Source organism: Oryctolagus cuniculus, chromosome 6 (genome assembly GCF_051225735.1).
Source record: "Oryctolagus cuniculus isolate XC-2025 breed Fujian yellow rabbit chromosome 6, ASM5122573v1, whole genome shotgun sequence".
Classification (NCBI taxonomy): domain Eukaryota; kingdom Metazoa; phylum Chordata; class Mammalia; order Lagomorpha; family Leporidae; genus Oryctolagus; species Oryctolagus cuniculus.
The window spans coordinates 167,975,087-167,996,787 of NC_142872.1; the positions used below are offsets into that span (position 1 = coordinate 167,975,087).

The 21,701-nt window shown below is 66.0% G+C and overlaps 2 protein-coding genes across 3 annotated transcripts; both read right to left on the reverse strand.

The window, feature by feature from the left end:
- Positions 1 to 1,280: 1,280 nt before the first annotated feature.
- On the reverse strand, positions 1,281 to 5,761 carry PYCR3 (pyrroline-5-carboxylate reductase 3). Its single transcript, XM_051841826.3, has 6 exons — positions 5,496 to 5,761; positions 4,255 to 4,319; positions 3,753 to 3,932; positions 2,953 to 3,165; positions 2,661 to 2,753; positions 1,281 to 2,566 (listed from the first exon to the last, which is right to left on the reverse strand). Exons 1-6 carry the CDS (start codon positions 5,653 to 5,655, stop codon positions 2,384 to 2,386), a joined length of 894 nt encoding a protein of 297 aa, XP_051697786.2. The 5' UTR covers positions 5,656 to 5,761; the 3' UTR covers positions 1,281 to 2,383.
- A 3,282-nt stretch (positions 5,762 to 9,043) lies between these two features.
- GFUS (GDP-L-fucose synthase) lies at positions 9,044 to 12,938 on the reverse strand. 2 transcript variants are annotated; one of them, XM_051841824.3, is made up of 11 exons: positions 12,870 to 12,938; positions 12,317 to 12,473; positions 11,953 to 12,067; positions 11,136 to 11,264; positions 10,979 to 11,052; positions 10,423 to 10,556; positions 10,286 to 10,350; positions 10,046 to 10,112; positions 9,603 to 9,682; positions 9,349 to 9,448; positions 9,044 to 9,251 (listed from the first exon to the last, which is right to left on the reverse strand). In XM_051841824.3, the coding sequence occupies exons 2-11, from the start codon at positions 12,460 to 12,462 to the stop codon at positions 9,196 to 9,198; spliced, it is 966 nt and encodes a 321-aa protein (XP_051697784.3). In that variant the 5' UTR covers positions 12,463 to 12,473; positions 12,870 to 12,938; the 3' UTR covers positions 9,044 to 9,195. The 2 variants fall into 2 exon arrangements, with proteins under 2 accessions (XP_051697784.3, XP_051697785.3); XM_051841825.3 differs by lacking the exon at positions 12,870 to 12,938 and adding an exon at positions 12,666 to 12,787.
- Positions 12,939 to 21,701: the final 8,763 nt, after the last annotated feature.

Consider the following 21,701-nt stretch of genomic DNA (forward strand, 5'->3'; position numbering starts at 1 on the left):
TGTGTGTCAGTGTGCGCCTGTGCTGGGTGGGATCTGTGTGTCAGTGTGCGCCTGTGCTGGGTGGGATCTGTGTGGCAGTGTGTGCCTGTGCTGGGTGGGAATTGTGTGACAGTGTGCGCCTGTGCTGGGTGGGATCTGTGTGTCAGTGTGTGCCTGTGCTGGGATCTGTGTGTCAGTGTGCGCCTGTGCTGGGCGGGATCTGTGTGTCAGTGTTCGCCTGTGCTGGGCGGGATCTGTGTGTCAGTGTGCGCCTGTGCTGGCTGGGATCTGTGTGACAGTGTGCGCCTGTGCTGGGTGGGATCTGTGTGTCAGTGTGCGCCTGTGCTGGGTGGGATCTGTGTGTCAGTGTGCGCCTGTGCTGGGTGGGATCTGTGTGTCAGTGTGCGCCTGTGCTGGGTGGGATCTGTGTGTCAGTGTGTGCCTGTGCTGGGTGGGATCTGTGTGACAGTGTGCGCCTGTGCTGGGTGGGATCTGTGTGTCAGTGTGTGCCTGTGCTGGGATCTGTGTGTCAGTGTGCGCCTGTGCTGGGTGGGATCTGTGTGGCAGTGTGTGCCTGTGCTGGGTGGGATCTGTGTGTCAGTGTGTGCCTGTGCTGGGTGGGATCTGTGTGACAGTGTGCGCCTGTGCTGGGTGGGATCTGTGTGTCAGTGTGCGCCTGTGCTTGGATCTGTGTGACAGTGTGCGCCTGTGCTGGGATCTGTGTGACAGCGTGCGCCTGTGCTGGACTGGGAAGCCCGACAGTATCCTCTTTCCAGTAAGGAGCAGGCTGCTGAGCCCACTGCCTGGCCGTGTGTGCAGCCCCAGAAGCTGGTCCCAGAGCCTGTGGTGGCACACGCCTGTTGGCAGGAAGCTCTGGTGGTGGCAGATACCCACCTCCGCTGGGCCTGTGAAGTGGCAGAGAAACCCAGCCGGGGGGTGGGAGCCCATGGTGTGTGTGGGTGGCGGTGCAGTGGCAATGACCCCCCCCCCCATCCTTGGCCACCTGCTGGTCCTGGGGACTCACAAGCCGACAGGCACCCTTGCGGCCCCGTGGGACATGCACGTGGCCATCTCCTCAGTGGGGGTGGCCACGGTCAGACCACTGGGCTGAAGATGGACAGGGGAAAGATGGGAGAGGAAGGGGAGGTCCCTGACCCCGTACACGCCCAGCGGGGCTCACTCATGGGGGCACAAGGGGGAGGCTTGACCCCAGCTGCACGCTGCAGAGGACGGGGGTGTGGGGTTCCTGCTGTGTGGACCTTGCTGATAGCCACCCAGAGGGCAAGGACACTACTAACAGGTTGAACAGGAGAGCTCGTAAGCACCTCTATTTTAAACTCTTAACTTGTGATCCGAAGGGCGGTTCTGGAACACAGCAAGGATGGGACATGAAACCGGGATTCGGAATGCCTGCGATCACACCCTCTGTCCACGCTGCTCAACGGTGTTGGCAGTGTGAGGCGAGGAAGGGCCTCAAAGACCCGCGGCCGGAGCCCGGTGCTCCCTCCCCCACACCCACCACTCAGGGAACAGTCCCGGCCCTGGGCTGTGGTCGGCTGGGCGGGGCTCCACACACGCTGGTCACAGCCAGGACCTCTGAAGCGTAGCTGCGCTGGTCGCCGGTGGTTGGCAGGGGCTGGCTCCGATTCAGCAGTGATCTCTCTGGGGGCAGGTGGTCCTCTGGTGGCTGTCCCCAGGGTCCCTGCGCGCAGGCGGCCTGCACCAGACCTGCAGAGCCCGGCCAGCGAGTGGGCCCTTGGCGGCAGGGCTGCCTGGGAACGGGGGTGGAGCTACGGGGTGCAGAGCGTGGGGGGGGGGGGTAGGACATCGCTCCTGTTCTCTGGATGCCAGGAGCCCTGTTTCGGGCGGGGGGTTAATTTGTGTAAGGTCACCCAGCCGGCAGATGGCCCAGCGGGGACCGCCCTCTCACGGCCAGCCTCAGGAGGCTGCTGGGGGGAGGTGAGGGCAGGGCAGGGAGGCCAGGGGAGCCCTGGGCAGTGTCCGGTGCCGGGGACCGAGCTGCAGGTGGCCAGCCGCTCATCGGGGCTGGCGGGAAGCTCCGGCTCCCCATGGCGGCCCCACCCCACAGCAGGCCATGGGCCCCTGGGTGGAGCCAAATGAGAAAGCTGGCCAGGCAGCGCCCCCGGACACTGGGAAATGCAAAGGGCCTGCGTCCAGACCAGGTGGCCGGCTGGGCTGCTGTCGCCTACAGCTGTGCTCACAGAAGGCAGCCCCCTGCACGGTGCCAGCTCTCAGGACCAGTGTCACCGATCACCAAGGGCTCACCAGGGGCCACCGCCCTGGAGCCTTCTGCCATGCGGGGGAGGGAGCCTGCCTGCTCAAAGCCTGGCCCCTTGCATTTCCCTGGGGCAGGGCACGGAGGGCTGCCGGCTTCACCCAGAGCCTACTTCCTGCTGAGCTCCTTGGCCCGGCAGGTGGCCGCCTCCACGGCACTCATGGTAGCCGCGCGCAGCCCGCCCTGCTCCAGAGCGTGCAGCCCGTAGATGGTGGTGCCCCCGGGCGTGAGCACGTCGGTGCGCAGCTGGGCCGGGAGTCGCCCCTCCTGCAGCAGCATCTTGGCTGTCCCCTGGAGGGAAGGGGGTGGTGATGCCTCAGCAGCCGCCCCCGGACCTGGGCCCGAGCTCCTGGGGCCTGCCGCGTCCCCGGGCCACCTCACTCACCAGCAGCGTCTGCGCAGCAATGCGGTGGGCCAGGCCGCTGGGCATGCCCATCTTGATGGCGCCTTCAGCCAGGGCCTCAGAGAACGTGCACGCCTGCGGCAGCGTGTGGGGGCAGGGGTCAAGGCCAGGGCTGTGCTGGCCCTGGTACCCAGCTCTGCACGCGTGCGCAAGGCCGCAGCCCAGGGCCCAGCAGGGGCCGCCCGTCGTTCCGTCCTGGGGGAGCAACCTGGAGGCCCCTGCAAAGAGGGCTAGCCTGCCGGGGTGGGGGGAGGGGAAGGGCGCGAACACTCACGAAGGCCACGCCGCTGCCGCTCAGGCCGGTGTGGATGTCCACGTAAGCCTCGGGTACCTCCTCGCACTGCCCGCAGGCTTCTAGAAGGTTCTGCAGGAGCCTGGCTTCACCGCTCCCAGCACAGCGGCCCAGGGCCATCACCATGGCCCCCTCCTGGACCATGCAGGGCAGGTTGGGTGAGACCCGCAGCACCCGGGTGTTCGGGGGCAGCAGCTGGTGGAGAGAGGGTGGAAGCAGGCAGCCCATGGGGCCAGGCCCTGTGGACAGACACCCAGTGGCCGTGGGCTCCATCCCCCATGCCCCAGGCCGGGCCCTCCCAGACAGACACCCAGCGGCCATAGGATCTGTCCCCCACGCCCCAGGCCGGGCCCTCCCAAACAGATACCCAGCGGCCGTGGGCTCTGTCCCCCACGCCCCAGGCCCGGCCCTCCCAGACAGACACCCAGCGGCCACAGGATCTGTCCCCCACGCCCCAGGCCGGGCCCTCCCAGACAGACACCCAGCGGCCGTGGGCTCTGTCCCCCATGCCCCAGGCCGGGCCCTGTGGACAGACACCCAGGGCCGCGGGCTCCGTCCCCCACGCCCCAGGCCGGGCCCTCCCAGACAGACACCCAGGGCCACAGGATCTGTCCCCCACGGCCCAGGCCAGGCCCTGTGGACAGACACCCAGGGCCACAGGCTCCATCCCCCATGTCCTGGGCACAGCAGCAGGAGTGCCCCTCACCCCAGCACCTAACCTAGCTGGGCCACTGGCTGCCCCCCACATCGGGCTAGCAGAGCCCCCCGGGGCAAGGCCTCACCTCCTCCAGGGTGCTAAGCGGGACCCCGGCAGCCACGGACACCAAGATGTGCTCCGTGGTGACCGCAGAGGCCAGCTCCGCCAGGACGCCAGGCAGGACGTGGGGCTTGGTGGCGAGGATGACGAGGGAACAGGTCTGCAGCACCTCCTGGTTCGAGTGGGTGGTCTGGCAGCCCAGAGCCTGCGTGGGGGACACCAGGACAGGAGCCGGGGCTGCGTGACCGGGGTGACCCCCTACGCCGCGGAAGGCTGCCTGCGTTCCCCCACGTGGCCACGGCCTGGCCTGCACGTGTCTGCACCAGCCCCGCCCACCACTGCAGCACACACGTGCACACCCCTGCACACCCCTGCTCAGGCCTCCAGGACCCTGCCCAACACTCTCAGCGTAGACACTCTCAGAACCTCAGCTCCAAAAGCCCCGCTCCCCGGCCCCGAGAAGCAGCTGAGGGACTGGGGTCGACAGGCGTCGCCCTGGGCCCCTGGGGGACCCCTCGTCCACTCACCCGGAAGTGGCAGAGGTTCCTGTCGGTCGGTGCACTGGCCATCACATGCTGCGCTTCCACCTTCCCTGGAGAGAATGGAGAAGGCAGAGGGGGCGGTGAGAGGGTGGGAGGAGTCTGCTCCCCCGGCCCCGCCCAGCCCTGGCCCCTAGAGACTGGGTGATGTCCCGCCCGCCTGGGGCGACACAGCAGGTGCACTGATTTCATGGGGCAGCCACCGCCCCCTGCCTGCTGCTGGACACAGGGGCCAGGAGCTTGGCCTGTCCAGTGAGCACACGGACCCCAGGGGCTTACTGGCCGGGGCAGTGGGGAGGGCAGCACAGTACGGTGGCCCAAAGGGAGCACCAGGCCAGGGAGTTGTCCTGGTTCTGAAGGCACCTGACCACAGAAGGCTCACTGGGGCCAAGCTTCCCTGGAAGGGGGTGGTGGTGCTGGGATGGCCACGTGGCAGGGAGCTGGGGAGACCGGGCTGAACAGGAAGACAGCCCATCAGCCCCTGGACACAGCCGGGCATCAGGTGGCCGCTTGGGCTCAACATCTGTGACAGCGGCTCCCGGAGCCCGTGGAGCCGGGGAGGCAGGTGATCCCCGAGACCTGCTGGGCGCTCTCCCGGCTGCTCCCCACTCCTCTGCGCCATGAGCTCTGGCTGACGAGGGCAGAAAGGCAAAGGTCGCCCCTCCCGGTGCCCGCGTGGCAGGTGCAGCTTTCCAAGCTCTGGGAGGGTGCGCGGGCGATGCCCCCTCCCCCCGCCCAGGAGACACCTGGCTGTCCGCATCTCCCGACAGACAGCCGCCGGGGATGCCCAACACCCTAGGGCCGCAGACGTCCACAGGACTGAGGGCGCACAGACGGAAAAACCAGCCTGGGGCTCAGGAGGGTGAACCTCACCCAGGCCGTGAGGCCAGGAAGCGGGCCACGCGGGCCAGCACCGTCTCCAGGAGCCGCCCACGTAACCGCACTTCCAAAAGCGGAGGAGACGGATGAAGCTAACCTAAGAGCGCTCTACGTGACAGCACGTCCAGGCACGGTGCGGAAGCGAGCCACGTCCTCGGCCTGCCTCTCCCCTCCTCTCCCCTCCTCTCCCCTCCCCTCCCTCCCCGCCCCTCTCCCCAGTCCTAGGTCTACAGAACCCGGGAGCGCCGCACTCCGCACGCCAGCCCGCGTGGCCGCGGACAGCCGGCTGTGCGCCCGGGAGCGCGGTCCGGAGGGGACCCGCGGGCGCCCTCCCGCCCCGAGCCCGCTACCTGCTCGGATGAGGCCCCGCGCGATGGCCTCCGCCATGCGGCCGGCGCCCACAAAGCCCACGCGCCGCGGAGCCGCCTCCGCCGCCATCGCCGCTGCCGGCACTGGGCCCGTCCCCCGCGGCTCATTGGCCGAGGTCGCCGGAGAGCCGCATCCACCCATTGGCTGAGCGCCGCGGGGGGCGGGGCGGGGCGGGGCGTCGCGGAGCAGGGCGCTCTCCGCCGCCGGTGGGTGGGTCCGGGCGACTGGGCTTCCAGGAAGGGCCACCCGCTCGGAGCTGGTGAAAGGCCCGCGCGCGCAGACCCGGGAGCCCCGAGCGCCCGCGTCAGCCGGCTCCCGGAGCCGGGGCCTCCCCGCTGCCCTGGGGCGCAGGAGCGCTGGGCGAGCCCGGGGCGGGCCTCTGCGTGCCTCAGCACATCTCGGGTTGTGGGGGTCTCACCCGCCACCCGGGCTGAGGCGGCGAAGGCGTTCTGTGGTCTCTGAGCCCCATGACGTCCGCCGCGCTCCGCACCGGCGAGCCCCACCCCCGCATCCCTTCCGAACCGCAAGGCAGCGGCCGGACGGGTGCACCTGTCCCTCACGCCGCGGTCCACTGGGCTGTGGCAGCAGTCCCTCCGCAGCCAACACGCACGCACACGCACCCACGAAGAGGCACGCGTGTGCGCATGCACGCATCCACAGAGGCACACCCACACAGGCACTCCTGGGCGCACACACACCCATCCACGCAGAGGCTCGCGTGGGCACCAACACACGTGACATGCCAGTCTCACCAGGATTCGAGAGCAAACAATGCCGGGGAGGGAGCGATGGGGACTGAGAGGCTGCTCCGGTCACTGCAGCCGGAAGGTGCAGATGCTGGACAGCTGGGCCCACAGTGCTGGCCCTCCCTGCTGCTCTGGTCTGGCTCTGCGCCTCTCCCCGCGTTCACACCGACTCTCGGAGGTCGACAGCTAAGGGAGGTGGGCAGAAGCTCTGACAGCCGGGGTTACGCTCCTGGCAGGCGGGCAGCAGACCAGGCCCAGGGAGAGGGTCCCTGGGAACCAGCGTTTGAGTGGGGACGGGAGAGTGGGGCAGAGGCTGCAGTGACATGGCCGGGAGGGACAGCAGGACACTGGGACCCTCCAGGGCTGCAGCCCAAGCACCCAGTTAGAGGGCGATGGAAGCAGTGGGCTTGGTTTTCTAGGAGATGGGATGGGTGGGGCCACGGGCTGACCCCCCCAGGGAACTGTGGTCTGGATGCTTTGTGCCAGTGTGAGGTCGCCCTGCCCACCTGCTGCCGTCCCTGCTGCCCCCTCTGTCCCTGCTCTCCTGGCTTCCTGGGACTGCGATGCCCTGGGACAAGGACTGAGGGACACGGCAGGGACCTGTAGCACCCAGCCCCGTGTCACACAGGAGCCGGCTGCCTTCGGTGAAATGAAACAGATAAGGGCCACCAGTCACAGCTGTGGGGACAGGACCCAGTGGCCCAATGCTAGCCGCCCCGGCAGTGGGCAGCTCCGCTCCTGGCCCCGCCGCCCCTGGCCATGGGCAGCTCCGCTCCTGTCCCAGCTGTCCCTGGCCGTGAGCAGCTCTGCTCCTGTCCCCGCTGCCCCTGTCCCCGCCGCCCCGGCCATGGGCAGCTCCACTCCTGTCCCAGCTGTCCCTGGCCGTGAGCAGCTCCGCTCCTGTCCCGCCACCCCTGGCTGTGGGCAGCTCCACTCCTGTCCCCGCCGCCCCTGGCCGTGGGCAGCTCCGCTCCCGTCCCAGCCGTCCCTGGCCGTGGGCAGCTCCGCTCCCGTCCCAGCCGTCCCTGGCCGTGGGCAGCTCCGCTCCCGTCCCAGCCGTCCCTGGCCGTGGGCAGCTCCGCTCCTGTCCCACACCATGTTGGCTGGAAGCCCATCAGCCACTTGTCACCTGCCAAGTGCATCCCTGGACCTCTGCTGGGCCCCTCCCACGGTTCCAGACCTGCCTGGCCCAAGGGGCATTCCCTGGACCCTCACATGGACAGGACCCACACCCACAACCCAGGTCCTGGGCTTCAAGGCCCATGAGCCAGAGAAGCCAGCACCCCGGCGCAGCAGGACTGGTGGTGGGAGACGGCTGAGAGGCAGTCAGGGACGGCTTCCTGGAGGAAGAGCCACTTCAGGGGAAACCTGCAAGGTGGGGAGGCCTGGGGCAGGAACTCTGGCTTCCCAGAGGGAAAGGGGTGGTGACAGATGCTAGAGGCTCAGCTGGGCCCAGGGGTGCAGGCGCCCAGGTGTGGGCTCGGGGGTGCAGGCATCCAGGTGTGGGCTCGGGGGGTGCAGGCGCCCAGGTGTGGGCTCGGGGGTGCAGGTGCCCAGGTGTGGGCCTGGGAGTGCGGGCACAGGTGTGGGCTTGGGGGTGCAGGCACCCAGGTGTGGGCTTGGGGGTGCGGGTACCCAAGTGTGAGCTTGGGGGTGCAGGCACCCAGGTGTGCGCTCGGGGGTGCAGGCACCCAGGTGTGGGCTCGGGGGTGCAGGCACCCAGGTGTGGGCTCGGGGGTGCAGGCACCCAGGTGTGGGCTCGGGGGTGCAGGCACAGGTATGGGCTCGGGGGTACAGGCACAGGTGTGGGCTCAGGGGTGAAGGCACAGGTATGGGCTCGGGGGTACAGGCACAGGTGTGGGCTCGGGGGTGCGGGCACCCAGGTGTGGGCTCGGGGGTACAGGCACAGGTGTGGGCTTGGGAGTGCGGGCACCCAGGTGTAGGCTCGGGGGTGCGGGCACAGGTGTGGGCTCGGGGGTGCAGGCACAGGTGTGGGCTTGGGAGTGCGGGCACCCAGGTGTAGGCTCGGGGGTGCGGGCACAGGTGTGGGCTCGGGTGTGCGGGCACCCAGGTGTAGGCTCAGGGGTGCGGGCACAGGTGTGGGCTCGGGTGTGCAGGCACCCAGGTGTGGGCTCGGGGGTATAGGCACAGCTGTGGGCTTTGGGGTGCAGGTACCCATGTGTGACTTGGGTGACCCAGGTCCGAGTTGGGTGCCCGGGACAGGGAAAGTCACCAATGCTGCCCAGGTAACACGGGAGACAGGAGCGTAGGTGAGGACAGCAAGGGGCTCCCGGGAGACCATGGCCAGGGATGGGCCCGGTCCTGGCGGCCCCCACACCAGGAAGGCTGTAGGCAGCAGGACCTGTGTCCACGCCCCAGCACCACCCCGCGGGGAGACTGGCTCAGCCTTCTGGACTCTGGTCTCCCCGCGGAGAACAGGGACTCCGGTGAGGGTGCTCGCCCCCTGGTGGCAGAGCTGACCTGCGCCGGCCAGGCTGAGGCCCCGGCCCCAGACACGGTTGCTTCCGAGCTGTCCAAAGCCCGGCCCCGCCCAGGCCATCCTGTGGCTTCCCAGAATCCAGACAGCGGGTCCTGTGAGGGCCTCAGGGCTGAGGCAGGGAGGCCGGGGCGGGCGGTCACCCAGGCCTGCCGTGCCCGCTCCTGCCTCCCGTCCTCACCCTCGCTCTCCACGCCTCCTGCCCGCGGAGGGCCAGCAGCCGTCCGGCTGGGCAGCACGGGGGGACCCGGCCGGGGGCGGCTGGGCACACAGCTGCCGAGGCCAGGCCTGTGAAATGCACTTTATTGGCAGCACGCTCAGGCCGGGCCTGCCCAGGCCTCGCCTTCCCTGAGGACAGACACGAAGCGGGCGTCCTGGCACGGGGGTGGAACCCCTGGGCTCTCGGCAGGGTCTGAGGCGGTGGCCCCGGCGCTGGCTTCACTTCCGGGCCTGCTCGTAGTTGTCGGTGAACCAAGCACAGGTCTCCTTCACGGCTGCAGGGGTGGGAGGGGCCCGAGGACACAGGGCCACTCTGAGCTGGGCTCCCCGGCCGCACAGGGAGGGGCTGCGGGGCCCGAGGGGAGGGCTCACCCTGCTTGAAAGGCGTGAACCGGAAGTCGGGCAGGTAGGCCCGGAGCTTGCCGTTGCTGGCCGTCTTCTTAAACTGCCCGTCAGACTTGCTGGCGTCGAACTGGGCGCCTGGTCAAGGCCACAGCCGAGAAGCATCCCCGCCCCCTGCCTTTCCTGGGGGCCTCGGGGAGCCGGGGGGGACCCCGTCCTGCTGCAGGGAGGGGCTCGGGGAGGACAGGGCGTCCATGCAGCTCCCCGCTGCAGCCAAAGGATACGGAGACTTCCCCCTGGAAGCCCATGGCCTCCACCACGGCCTCTGCAGCCTCAGCGATGGACACCTCCTCCTCCTCGCCCACTGCGCGGCCGGCCGCAGCGGGGTCAGGCCCGGGCCCAGCGCCGGGGCTCCCGCCCCTCCCAGGCCTCGTCAGGAGGCTGGGCTGGGCCTGCCCCGCCCCCACCCCGCCCCTGACGGTGATGGGCTGCATCTGCCCCGCTCCAAGTCAGGATGCTGGCCTGCACCTGCCCCGCCCCCGCCCCTACATGGTGATGGGCTTCACCTGCCCTGTCCCCTGACATGTGATGGGCTGTGCCTGCCCCGCCCCCTGACGGTGACGGGCTGCACCTGTCCCGCTCCGTATCAGGATGGTGGGCTGCGCCTGCCCCGCCCACACTATGCCCCCAACAGGGTGATGGGCGGCGCCAGCCTCCCCCAGCGCACCTGACAGGATGATGGGCTCCACTTCCTCGTATTCCCGCAGCACCCAGAGGAGCAGCCGCGCCAAGTCCTGGAGGCCAGACGGGAGGGTGGGAGCCGGCCCTGCTCATGGGGTACTACCGGGCCTCCCCCGACGGGCCCCCTGTGGCCGGTCCTGCCTCCCCGTGCGCCGGCAGCTCCCGTGGGGACCCCACAGACCAGGACCGCTCCTCCCGCCGCCCCGCGCGCCCCGTCCCTACGAACCAGCGAGTAGATGAACTGCCTCCGCGGCCTGCCGGTGCCCCACACGGTCAGCGCTGCGCCGCTGCCTGCGCGGAGGACACGGTCAGAGCAGAGCGCCCTCCGGCCGTGCTCGGGCCGCACGCCGCGCGCGCACTCACCCTTGGCCAGGTGCACCTTGTGGATGAGCCCGGGCAGCACGTGGCCGTCCTCGATGTTGAAGTTGTCGTGGGGCCCGAACACGTTGGTGGGGATGACGGCGGTGAAGGTGCAGCCGTGCTGCTGGAAGTAGGCCCTGCGGGGGCGGGGACGCAGCGTCTCGGCAGCCCGCCCGGCCCCCGCCCCAGACTGCGAACCCCACTCCTGGCCCAGCCCGCCCGGCCCCCGCCCGCGAACCCCGCTCCCGGCCCCCGCCCCAGACTGCGAACCCCACTCCTGGCCCAGCCCGCCAGGCCCCTGCCCCAGCCCGCGAACCCCGCTCCCACCCCCCGCCCCAGACTGCGAACCCCACTCCTGGCCCAGCCCGCCCGGCCCCCGCCCCAGCCCGCGAACCCCGCTCCCGGCCCCCGCCCCAGACTGAGAACCCCATTCCTGGCCCAGCCCGCCCGGCCCCCGCCCGCGAACCCCGCTCCCGGCCCCCGCCCCAGACTGCGAACCCCACTCCTGGCCCAGCCCCCGCCCCAGCCCGCGAACCCCGCTCCCACCCCCCGCCCGGACCTGTTCTGCACGTCAATCATCCTCTTGGCGTAGGCGTAGCCGAAGTTGCTGCTGTGGGGCGGCCCGTTGTGGATCTGCCGAGCGGAACGCGCGCTGAGGCCTCCCCTTCCCGGCCCCGCCCCGCCGGGCCCCGCCCCCGCCGGGCCCCGCCCCTCACCATGGTCTCGTCGATGGGGTAGGTGGTCTTGTCGGGGAAGATGCAGGTGGACAGGCAGGAGACCACCTTGCGGGCGCGCACCTCGAAGGCCGAGTGCAGCACGTTGTCGTTGATGTGCACGTTTTTCCTCTGCCGGGCAGGGGGCGGATCGAGACCCCGGCCCTTCCCCAACCCTCAGGGGTGGAGCCCTCGGACAGGAGTGGTCCCAGAGCCTCCCCGTGACCCCTCCAGTGCTGCTGGAGCGCCAGCCCTGGCTCCCTGGGGAGAGGAGAGGTACCCACCCCGTCCAGGGCTGCTGAGGTCAGAGCGGGAGTGGGGGGTGGTGGAAGGAGCCAAAGAGGCCCAATTTGTCCCTGGGGTGCCGTGGGACCCCCACTCCAGGGGGAGAAGGGGCCCCTCGGTGACCCTTGCACAGAGGAACCCACGCAGGCCTGGCTACCCAGCAGCACCAGGTCTTGGTCTGCCCACCCTCCCAGCACCCACATCCCTTCCCCAAGCTGGCCCCGAGATGGCCAGGGCATCTGGACTGTCTTAGCAGAGGGCGGAGGTGGCGGCCAGGCCACCTGCTTGGCACGCTGGGAGCAGGTGGGCCTGGGGCAGAATGTGGTCACTGGTGCAGGCCACGCAGGCCAGGCTGCTGCCCACAGGCAGGGGGGTCCGAGCCGCCGCGGGGGAAGGGTCCTTATACCACAGCCCTCCCCACCAGGGCACACAGCCCTCACGGCAGAGACTGGGGGTCAGCTCTGCAGCCCGTCCCACCTCTGCTCCCAGGGGGGAACCCGAAGCCCACCAGGAGCCTGCTGGGCCCCTCGCTCACCCAGAAGTCCAAGTTGTATTTAATGTTCCGGAAGAGGCCCCCCACCATGGCGGCAAGGTGGATGACGTGGGTGGGCCGCACTTTCTCAAACAGGGCTCGGGTCTGCGCCGCGTCCCTGGGGGAGCCGGGTGTCAGGGGCCCCACGGGGCCGCAGCAGGGGGGCATCCAGTGTGGACGGGAGCGAGGGCATCAGGCAGGGAGGGACCCAGGACGTCTGCCGGGCACACCCAGCCCAGGCCAGCCACCTGGCGGGCAGGTCCGGGACACGTGGCCACTGCCAGGCTCAGGGACAGGCCCAGCCCGGAGCTCGGTGGTGTGGAGCGGGCACGGAGGGGGGGGGGGTCCCCGGGGGTGGCTTCCTCACGTGAGATCCGCGTCCTTGGAAGAGACAAACACCCACTCCTCTCCGGGCAGGCCGGCTCCATCCGCTACCACCTTCTGAATGGCTTTGCCCACCAGCCCAGAGCCTCCGGTGACCAGGATCCGCGTGGACCCCTGGGGCTCACCCATGCTGGCTGCACCTGCAAGCCCGGAGGCTGTGAGGCCCCCTCCTGCCCCCTCTGTTCCCCGGGCGCTCGCGGCTTGCAGCCCTGCACGGGCCTCCAGGGTACGGACAGGAGGGAGGCAGGGGCGGCCCCCAGCTGCAGCCCCGCGCCCACCCGCTCCGGAGTGAACCGCAGAGCGCTCGCGAGCCTGATCCCTCCCGCACAGACCTCCGGACACTCCGCTGGGAGCGCCGCGCGACCCCACGGCCAATCCCGACCCGGGGTGCGCGAGTAGCTGTCACCGCGGCCGGGGTCCCGCGGTCGGCGCCGCCCCCAGGGGGCTCCCTGGCCCTCCCAGAGCACGCAGGGCCCGGGCCCGGGCTCGCCACGTCGCGCCCGCGAGGGTCCCCACGGCGTCCGGTGCAATCTCACCTGTCACCAGCCCCACCTGCCCGGCGGGTAGATCTGCTTCCGGCGCCTGGCGAGTCTCCGGCCACGCGCGCGGCCAGGGGGCGGGGCGGGGGCGGGACCGCGTCCTCTTCCCGCGGCACTCTGGGAAATGTAGTCCCTGAGCCGCGCGCCACTTGGGAAGTGTAGTCCGAGGCCGCGCAGGCACCTGGGAAGCTTAGCCTCACTCGGGAGGCTGGCGCTCCGGGTCCCAAGGCAGCAGGTGGCCACAGCGGCTAAATCCTGGCGGACACCGCGCCTGAGCCCTCACTGGGGACTCTGAAGGCACCGGACAGTCGGGAGCGGGGCCGCACGCGATTCTCGAGCGTCCCTCGCTGACCCTCCGATGTCCTGCTCGCCTCATATTCTCGGCCCACTCGGGGAGCCGGACCTCCGTGGTCCCGGGACGCCGAGGTTCGGCCGAGGTGGGAGCCGCGCCGCCCACGGACAGAGGCGCCTTTGCCGGCGCGGAGGCCTGACCGGTGCCGAGGGACCCCGCACCCACGCGCGCTCCAGTGCGCGCTCCCGGAGTCGCCGGCCACGCTCCCGTGCGGGCTTTCTGTCGCCGTGCGGTGTCTACCAGCTGTCACTCCCGCTGCGACAGCATCTCAGCACGCGAGTTGCTCGGGGGTGACACCGAGCCGTGTCTGGAAAGCGGTGGTTTCGGACGAATTTCCGCCGCGCAGTTGACGGTGCTGGTGAAGGGGCTGGCAGCTTTGTTAATACAGACAGGGTCCCTAAATTAGTAATTATGTTAATTAGCTGCTATAATGAACAATCGTGGGCGGGGCCTTTGGTGCCCGCCCGCCCGCGCGGGAGCAGGCAGCAGGTGCAGGCTGAAGGAGCCGGGTCCCCCGCGCACATGGGTGAGTCCTGGCTCCCAGCTTCCGCCCGGCGAGTTCAGCTGTTGGCGTTTGGAGAGGCCTCTCTGCCTCCCAGATAACCATGTTACCATGGGCGCATCATTTGCTCACTGGAAGGCCAAACCAGACGATGTTACATGCGTCACTGTCCCTCTCCCATGGGTGTGCGCTGGCTTGGAGCCGCTCGCTCTGCCGGGGCTGCGGACGGAAAGCGAGAAGCACGGCTCAGCGAGAGCTGGCCTCTGCGCCCCGGGGTCCCCTCGGGTGACTTGTCAGAGCACAGCAGCTCTCCCCAAAGCTGCAGCTGCAATTGAAATCTGGGGCGCGGGCAGCACAGCAGGCCGAGCCGCCACGGCGCGTCCCCGGGCAGCAGGCTTCCACCCGGCTCCCGCTCTGTGCCCGGGAAGGCACCACCACGTGGGAGACCTGGATGCAGTTCTGGGCTCCTGGCTTCCGCCCAGCTCCAGCCACAAGCGTTCGGGGAGTGAGCCAGCAGGTGGATGATCCAAGTTCTCTCCCTTTCCCTCTCCCTGAACTCTGCCTTTCAGATAAATCAGACTTTAAAGTAAAACCACCTCTCTAGAGAGCAGTTCACCAGCTGGCTGTGTGGACACTGCAGTGACACAGTGTAGACCGGGTGTAGACCTAACTGCCACCTGTTCTCAGCTGTCTCTGTGTGGACACTGCAGTGACACAGTGTGGAGACCGGTGTCACCAGCTGTTGTGGGGACAGTGCAGTGACACAGTGTAGACCGGGTGTCACCAGCTGTCTCTCTCCATGTGGACAGTGCAGTGATGCAGTGTAGACCGGGTGTCACTGAAGGGTTAAAAAGTTAAAAGCCGCTCCCCCCCCACCTCCTCTGGTGAACTTTCCTGACCTCGTTAGACTTGCTCTGCATAGCCATTCTCTATAAAGTTAATTAGTCAGTAAATTACCCCAATGTGAGCGTAACCTTAGTTTCACCTAAGTAAGATAGAAGAAGTCACCATATATCTCTTTGCCTCCTGGACCCCTGACCCCACCATGTGTCTCTTATCGCCATTCAGCTGCATTCCTAGGTATCATCAAGGCAGTTCCTGAAACCTTGTTATGTTTGTTGTGTGGCCCTCCCTTTTGGCAATAGGAGGCTTTTTGATACTCCCTGTATAGGCCATATGGTTCTTTGAAGTCTAATCAGGCCCTTACTCGATATCCTGTACTCCCTGTATTCATAAATCAACTGGTTGTAAAATCACTTAACTTGTATCAATTGTTTACTCTATACCTCTGTCTGATCTATGCAATGATTGATTTTCTTTGTTTAAACGTGTATAAAAACCCCAACCCAAGACTATTCTAGGCCGCTCGCCTGTACTGGGACGGGGGCCCTGACATGTCGGATCATCATTAAACTTTACCCTTTGTTAATTACATGAGAGAAGGTCTCTTGGAGCGTTTTTGGGGTGGCAAGAGCAATTCAACTCTAATTCAACTCTAACATCACCAGCTGTCTCCGTGTGGACAGTGCAGTGACACAGTATAGACTGATGTCACCAGCTGTCTCCATGTGGACAGTGCAGTGATGCAGTGTAGACCGGGTGTCACCAGCTGTTGTGGGGACAGTGCAGTGACAGAGTGTAGACCGGGTGTCACCAGCTGTCTCTCCGTGTGGACAGTGCAGTGACGCAGTGCAGTCCGGGTGTCACCAGCTGTCTCCATGTGGACAGTGCAGTGATGCAGTGTAGACCGGGTGTCACCAGCTGTCTCTCTCTGTGTGGACAGTGCAGTGACAGGAGTAGACCAGGTGCCATGTGCTGCCTTGGTGGTTGGTACAGTAGGCGGTATATCCGTCCACAGTTGCTGCTGCAAGACCCCTAGAGCCCTTGGGGTTTCCTGGGTGGTAGGGGTCTTTTCTGACTTATAGGGAGCTAGGGAGCCCCTGGTGACCACACCTGAGCTTATGCCGATGAGAGCCTTAAGGCAGAGCCCTGGGCAGCTCAGTGGCACAGGTCCACAGGCAGACAGCGTGGGCGCTACAGCTTCCAGCCCCACCCTCTGAGCTCAGCTGCATCAAGTGGGCCCAAAGGTCTGATGAGCTTCCCGGCGGGTGGGCCGCAGAGGTGCACCTGGTAGGAAATGCCGCTGGGGGTCCCGTCCCCCGTACCTGAGCTGCTGGGCCTGTCCTGAGTTGTATGCTTTGTAAGAAGCCAGGAGATGCCAGGAAAGCAACTGAGTTCTGTGAGCCACTCCAGTGGGTTCCTAACCTAGAGGAAGGTGTGGGATCACCTGGAGTTCAAGGAGGCGGGGTGGGGGGCAGCCTCATGGGACTGCACCTGCAGCCTGGGATTCCAGTGACCGTGTCAGAATGGAATGACACCGTGGGACCCAGCGTTGACTTTTCGTCACTGTGACAAGTGCCCAAGAGGAGCTACTTAGCAAGGGAGGAGGAGTCCTTTGGCTCACAATCGGACGGTCCCGCTAATCTGGCATCCTGTGAGGGTGGTGGGTGGCACAGATGGGGGGGACACATGCCAAGCCAGGAAGCAGAGAGACAGGGAGCAGCCGGGCTCTGGAACCAACCCTCTCAGGAGATCTCTGTTCAAAAGACACAGGGACACACCTCCAGCGTCCACAGCACTTTCCGCTGGGCCCCCTCCTAGACACCATGGCTATACCAAGTCTCCCCTTGGGTAAGGTTTGTCTCCCCAAAACACATGCAGCTGTTTCAACCGTGTCTTGGGCCCGCGTTGTGGTGCAGCAGGTTAAGCTGCCACGTATGATGCCAACATCCCATGTCTCAGGTGTGAGTGCCGGTTCCAGTCCCGGCTGCTCCACTTCCAATCCAGCTCCCTGGGAAGCAGCAGAGGATGGCCCGTGTGCTGGGGCCCCTGCACCCACATGGGAGACCAGGAGGGAGTTCCAGGCTCCTGGCTCCTGACTGTTGTCTAGCCCAGTTTCAGCTGTTGCGACCATTTAGGGAGAGACTCAGCTCGCTCGCTCTCTCTCTCTCTCTCTCTCTCTCTGTTTCTATCCCTCCCTCCCTCCCTTTCTCTGTCACTCTACCTTTCCAAAAAAGGAAAAAACAGTCTAAAATAACAAAGCAGGGGCCAGCACTGTGGTGTAGGGGGTAAAGCCACCGCCTGCCATGCCGGCATCCCGTATGGGTGCTGGTTCAAGTCCCAGCTGCTCTACTTCCAATCCAGCTCTCTGCTGTGGCCTGGGATAGCAGTAGAAGATGACCCAAGTCCTTGGGTCCTTGCACCCACGTAGGAGACCCAGAGGAAGCTCCTGGCTCCTGGCTTCGGATCGGTGCAGCTCCGGCTGTTGCAGCCAACTGGGGAGTGAACCATCGGATGGAAGACCTCTCCTCTCTCTCTCTCTCTCTCTCTCTCTCTCTCTCTCTCTCTCTCCCTCCCTCTCTCTGCCTCTCCTTCTCTCTCTGTGCAACTCTGATTTTCAAATAAATAAATAAATCTTGAAAAAATAAAATGAAATAACAAAGCAAAACCTGTAATGTACTGCTCATGGCTGGCTGACTCACTGTGGAGTTGTGGGGGGCACTGAGGGGTGGGTGCGGGAGTCTTGGGCGCTGGGCGCGCCCCCGGAGGCAGCTTCCCCAGCAGGTTTGGTGATTTGAGCTCCGGTGCTGCCTGGCTGTGCTCGCTGCTTCCTGCCTCCCCCAGACCCTGCAGCCTCGAACTGCGAGCTGACACAGACCTGTCCTTTCCAAAGAAGACCCTCTGGTGCTTTGGTTAGAGCACAGAGAGCAGCCCAGCACAGCAGCCACTCAAGCCACTGCCCGTCAGCACCAGCCCATTAGAGCCCGGTGTTAGCCGCGGGTCCCAAGCCTTTGGCACATGGCCTGTGGAAGCTTAGGCTGCTGCATGACCACGTGATTCCCAGCTGGGGTCCACGAGGACCGGCTGGTGACGAGGAGCACAGAAGTGTTCAGGGCGGAGGGGCAGGTCTCCCGGGTCTCCAGGGTCTCCCGTGTCTCCCGTGTCTCCCGTGTCTCCAGGGTCTCCAGGGTCTCCCGTGTCTCCCGTGTCTCCAGGGTCTCCCGTGTCTCCAGGGTCTCCAGGGTCTCCAGGGTCTCCCAAGTCTCCCGTGTCTCCCGTGTCTCCCGGGTCTCCCGGGTCTCCAGGGTCTCCCGTGTCTCCAGGGTCTCCAGGGTCTCCAGGGTCTCCCGGGTCTCCCACGTCTCCAGGGTCTCCCGTGTCTCCAGGGTCTCCAGGGTCTCCAGGGTCTCCCGGGTCTCCAGGGTCTCCAGGGTCTCCAGGGTCTCCCACGTCTCCAGGGTCTCCCAAGTCTCCCGTGTCTCCAGGGTCTCCAGGGTCTCCCGGGTCTCCCACGTCTCCAGGGTCTCCCGGGTCTCCAGGGTCTCCAGGGTTTCCAGGGTCTCCAGGGTCTCCAGGGTCTCCCGGGTCTCCCGGGTCTCCCAGGGTCTCCAGGGTCTCCCGGGTCTCCAGGGTCTCCAGGGTCTCCCGGGTCTCCAGGGTCTCCGGGTCTCCCGGGTCTCCCGGGTCTCCCGGGTCTCCGGGTCTCCCGGGTCTCCCGGGTCTCCCGGGTCTCCAGGGTCTCCAGGGTCTCCCGGGTCTCCAGGGTCTCCAGGGTCTCCAGGGTCTCCCGGGTCTCCAGGGTCTCCAGGGTCTCCAGGGTCTCCCGGGTCTCCTGGGTCTCCAGGGTCTCCAGGGTCTCCCAGACACAGCGCAAAGGTACCTGGCTAACCGAGCAGGCACAAGGCCTGCGGTGCACTTCCACCCTGAATCAGAGTGCCTGGTTCGAATCCTGGCTCTGCTCCTGACTCTAGTGCTGGTGTGCACCTTGGAGGCAGCAGGGGTGGCTCAAGTGCTGGAGTTGCTGCCATCCGCATGGGAGACCTGGGTGGAGCTCCAGGTTCCTGGCTTCGGCAGGGCCCAGCCCCAGCTGTTTCAGGCATTTGGGGGAGTGAATCAGAGGATGGAAGATCTTCCTGTCTCTCTGCCTTTCAAATAAAATGAAAAATATATATATTTTAAGATTTATTTATTTATTTAATTGAGAAGCAGTTACAGACAGAAAGAGGGAAAGACAGAGAGAGAGAGGTCTTCCTTCCGCTGGTTCATTCCCCAGACGGCCGTGACGGCTGGAGCTGGTGATCCGAAGCCAGGAGCCAGGAGCCAGGAGCTTCTTCTGGGTCTCCCACGTGGGTGCAGGGGCCTAAGCACTTGGGTCATCTTCCACTGCTTTCCCAGCAGAGAGCAGGATTGAAAGTACAGCAGCCAGGAGGCTTAGCCCACTATCCCACAGCGCTGGCCCCAATAAATATATTTAAAAATTTTTAAGGGCAGGAGGGTAGACGCAGTGCCAGAACAAGGGCCAGGCCGAGTCCCACCGTGTGTGGCCAGCAGCCATTCTGGCCGCCGTATGTCGGGCCCAGGCCAGTGTTAAGCGTTGGGCCCCCGTGTGGCGATGTCTCTTGGAGCCTGAGAACCAGTGGACCTGGGAAGCAGCCCTGGGGCCACTCTCTGTGGCTTGGCCACGAGCCGCTCGCTCTTGCTTTGGCCCCGTCTGACTTGGGTTTTCGCTCCTCGCTGCTGAGGGTTCTCACAGAGAGCGCGCGCGGGAGGTCATGGGGAGAGGGCGTGGCACGCTGCACCCCGGCACAGGGCTGAGCTCCCAGCACAGGCGAGGTGACGGCAGCCCTGGCCTGCAGCCCTGCCTAACTGCCCCCCGCTCTCGGTTTGCAGGGCTAGCCATGCGCCTGGACGAGAGGGCGGGGGGCAGCAGATGCTTGCCTTGGGGCTCTCTGAGGTTTCCTGTGGTAGAGCCTTCCTGACCCCAGGCCCCCTGGCCACACATGAGTGCCCTGAAGGCCCGGGGCTCCCTCACACACCTGTGCTAACCTCTCCTCCGGTCTCTCTTCATCACGATCTGCGGTGGGCTTGGGGACCGATTTTTTTTTTTTTAGAGATTTATTTTATTTATTTGAAAGGCAGAGTTATATAGAGAGAGAGAGAAGAGAGAGAGAGAAAGAGAGTGTGAGAGACAGAGATCTTCTATCCGCTGGCTCATTCCCACATGGCTACAACAGCCAGGCTGAAGCCAGGAGCCAGGGTCTCCTTCTGGGTTTCCCACATGGGTACAGAGGCCCAAGGGCTTGGGCCATCTTCCACTGCTTTCCCAGGCCACAGCAGAGAACCGGATCAGAAGAGGAGCAGCTGGGACTAGAACTGGCGGCCACGTGGGATGCTGGCACTGCAGGCAGCAGCTTAACCTGCTGTGCTACAGTGCTGGCCGAATGGATTTTTAACAGGTTTTCCTGATGACCCCATTGAGAACGTCTCAGGATAACCCTCATCCAGGGCCTGCCGGGACCCCTACGGCAGAGGGCTTGGCTGTTGCACGCTCTGAGGAAGCAGCGCTCTGTTGCCCAGGGTCTGCTCCGGGAGGCACGGGCGTCTTCACTGCTGGTTGCTTGGGGTTTTGACTGCGGGCGGGGTGGGGCTGGGAGGAGGGCTCCACCTGCAGGCCAGGGCTGGTACTGACTTGCCCAGCATCTTGCCCAGGTGTGAGCCACGAAAGGAGAGAGAGGGGCAAGGGGTCTTAGGATCGCCGCGGCCTCACTGTGGTCTCGTCCTGCTCCAGCGCGTGGCTTCAGAGGGCCCGGAAGCCGACATGGCACCCCTGCGCCTGCGCCCTCTGCCCCAGGGTGACCGTGTCCCTCCTGGAGGTGTCGACGACACCTGCGCTGCCCACAGGAAGCTGGGCACTGGAAGGGCACTGCGGGGAATTCCACTCGTGCGTTTTAGGAAGCAGACACTGACAGTTATGTTTTCAGAATGCAAGCCTCGGGGCCACGCCGTGGCAGAGCAGGCCCGGGAGTCCAGCTGCTCACTTCTGACCGGCTCCCTGCTGTGGCCTGGGAAAGCAGTGGAGGATGGCCCAGGTCCTTGGGCCCCTGCACCTGCGTGGGAGACCGGAGGAAGCGCCTGGCTCCTGATCGGCCCAGCTCTGGCCGTTGCAGCCACTGGGGAGTGAAGCAGTGGATGGAAGTCCTTTCTCTCTCTGCCTTTCAAGTAGCTACTGTGTTGAAGGAACCGCTGAGCCATAGCCAGCCCCTCTCTCTGCCTTTCAAATAATAAATAATCTTTTATAAAAAAAAGTCATGTATGGCATTAAAAGATTAATTAAAAAATAGTCTGTTAGGTACTGAAATGGGTCTCCCCGAAGTCCCCAAGCTGAAGCCTGAGTCCCAGAGGGGCTGTATCTGGGGCAGGCCATTTAACAGGGCCCTGGTCGGCTAGGATCTGTTCTCTCACAGCCGGGCGCGAGCAGGGAAAAGAGGCCGAACGTGGGTCCCGCGAGGGAGCAGCCGTCCCCAGCCAGGGGCAGGGCGCTCAGAAGCCAGCAACGCCAGCTGCTGGGACGTGGGATCCAGCCTCCAGGTTCAGGCGCCCGCACACAGGGTCCGGATGCTCACAACCCGAGGGGTCCTGCGTGGCCGGTGAGAGGCCACATGGGGCTGAGAACCCGGTCTGACACCAGATCTCCACTGAAGTCCCAAGGAGACTGCGCCTGACTTCAGAGCAGTGGGGGAGCCGGCGCTGGGGTACAGCGGGTAGTGAGGTGCCGCTTGCGAGCGCATCCCTTATCGGCCCCGGTTCAAGTCCCGGGTGCTCCACTTCCCACCCAGCTCCCCGCTACGGCCTGGGAAAAGCAGAGGAGGGCCCAAGCGTTGGGCCCTGTCCCCATGTGGGGGACCTGGATGAAGTCCAGGTCCCTGGCTTCAGTCTGTCCCAGCCCTGGCCATTGCGGCCATCCAGGGAGTGGCCCAGAGTCCGTTCGGCCGGTGTTGTGGCCCAGCAGGCCGGTCCCCGTGCACCCGGTCGACACTTCCAGAGTGTGCCTCAGCCGCGGGGCTGCCCGTGAGAGGAGGCAGACGGATCCCGGGTGCTCGCCCCGTGCCTTCCCGGAGCTGCGGAGACACGCGGG

Bases quoted from the DNA above. Each gene is read 5' to 3' on its own strand.
- PYCR3 (XM_051841826.3), bottom strand. From the start codon at position 5,655: ATGGGTGGATGCGGCTCTCCGGCGACCTCGGCCAATGAGCCGCGGGGG. The intron at 4,320-5,495 runs GTAGCGGGCTCG...CATTCTCTCCAG, and splicing joins GCGGGGCCTCATCCGAGCAG to GGAAGGTGGAAGCGCAGCAT. The intron at 3,166-3,752 runs GTGAGGCCTTGC...TCTCTCCACCAG, and splicing joins CGCTTAGCACCCTGGAGGAG to CTGCTGCCCCCGAACACCCG.
- GFUS (XM_051841824.3), bottom strand. From the start codon at position 12,462: ATGGGTGAGCCCCAGGGGTCCACGCGGATCCTGGTCACCGGAGGCTCT. The intron at 10,557-10,978 runs GTCCGGGCGGGG...CCGCCCCCGCAG, and splicing joins ATGATTGACGTGCAGAACAG to GGCCTACTTCCAGCAGCACG. The intron at 9,683-10,045 runs GTGCGCTGGGGG...CCGGCCGCGCAG, and splicing joins GGAGCCCATCATCCTGTCAG to TGGGCGAGGAGGAGGAGGTG.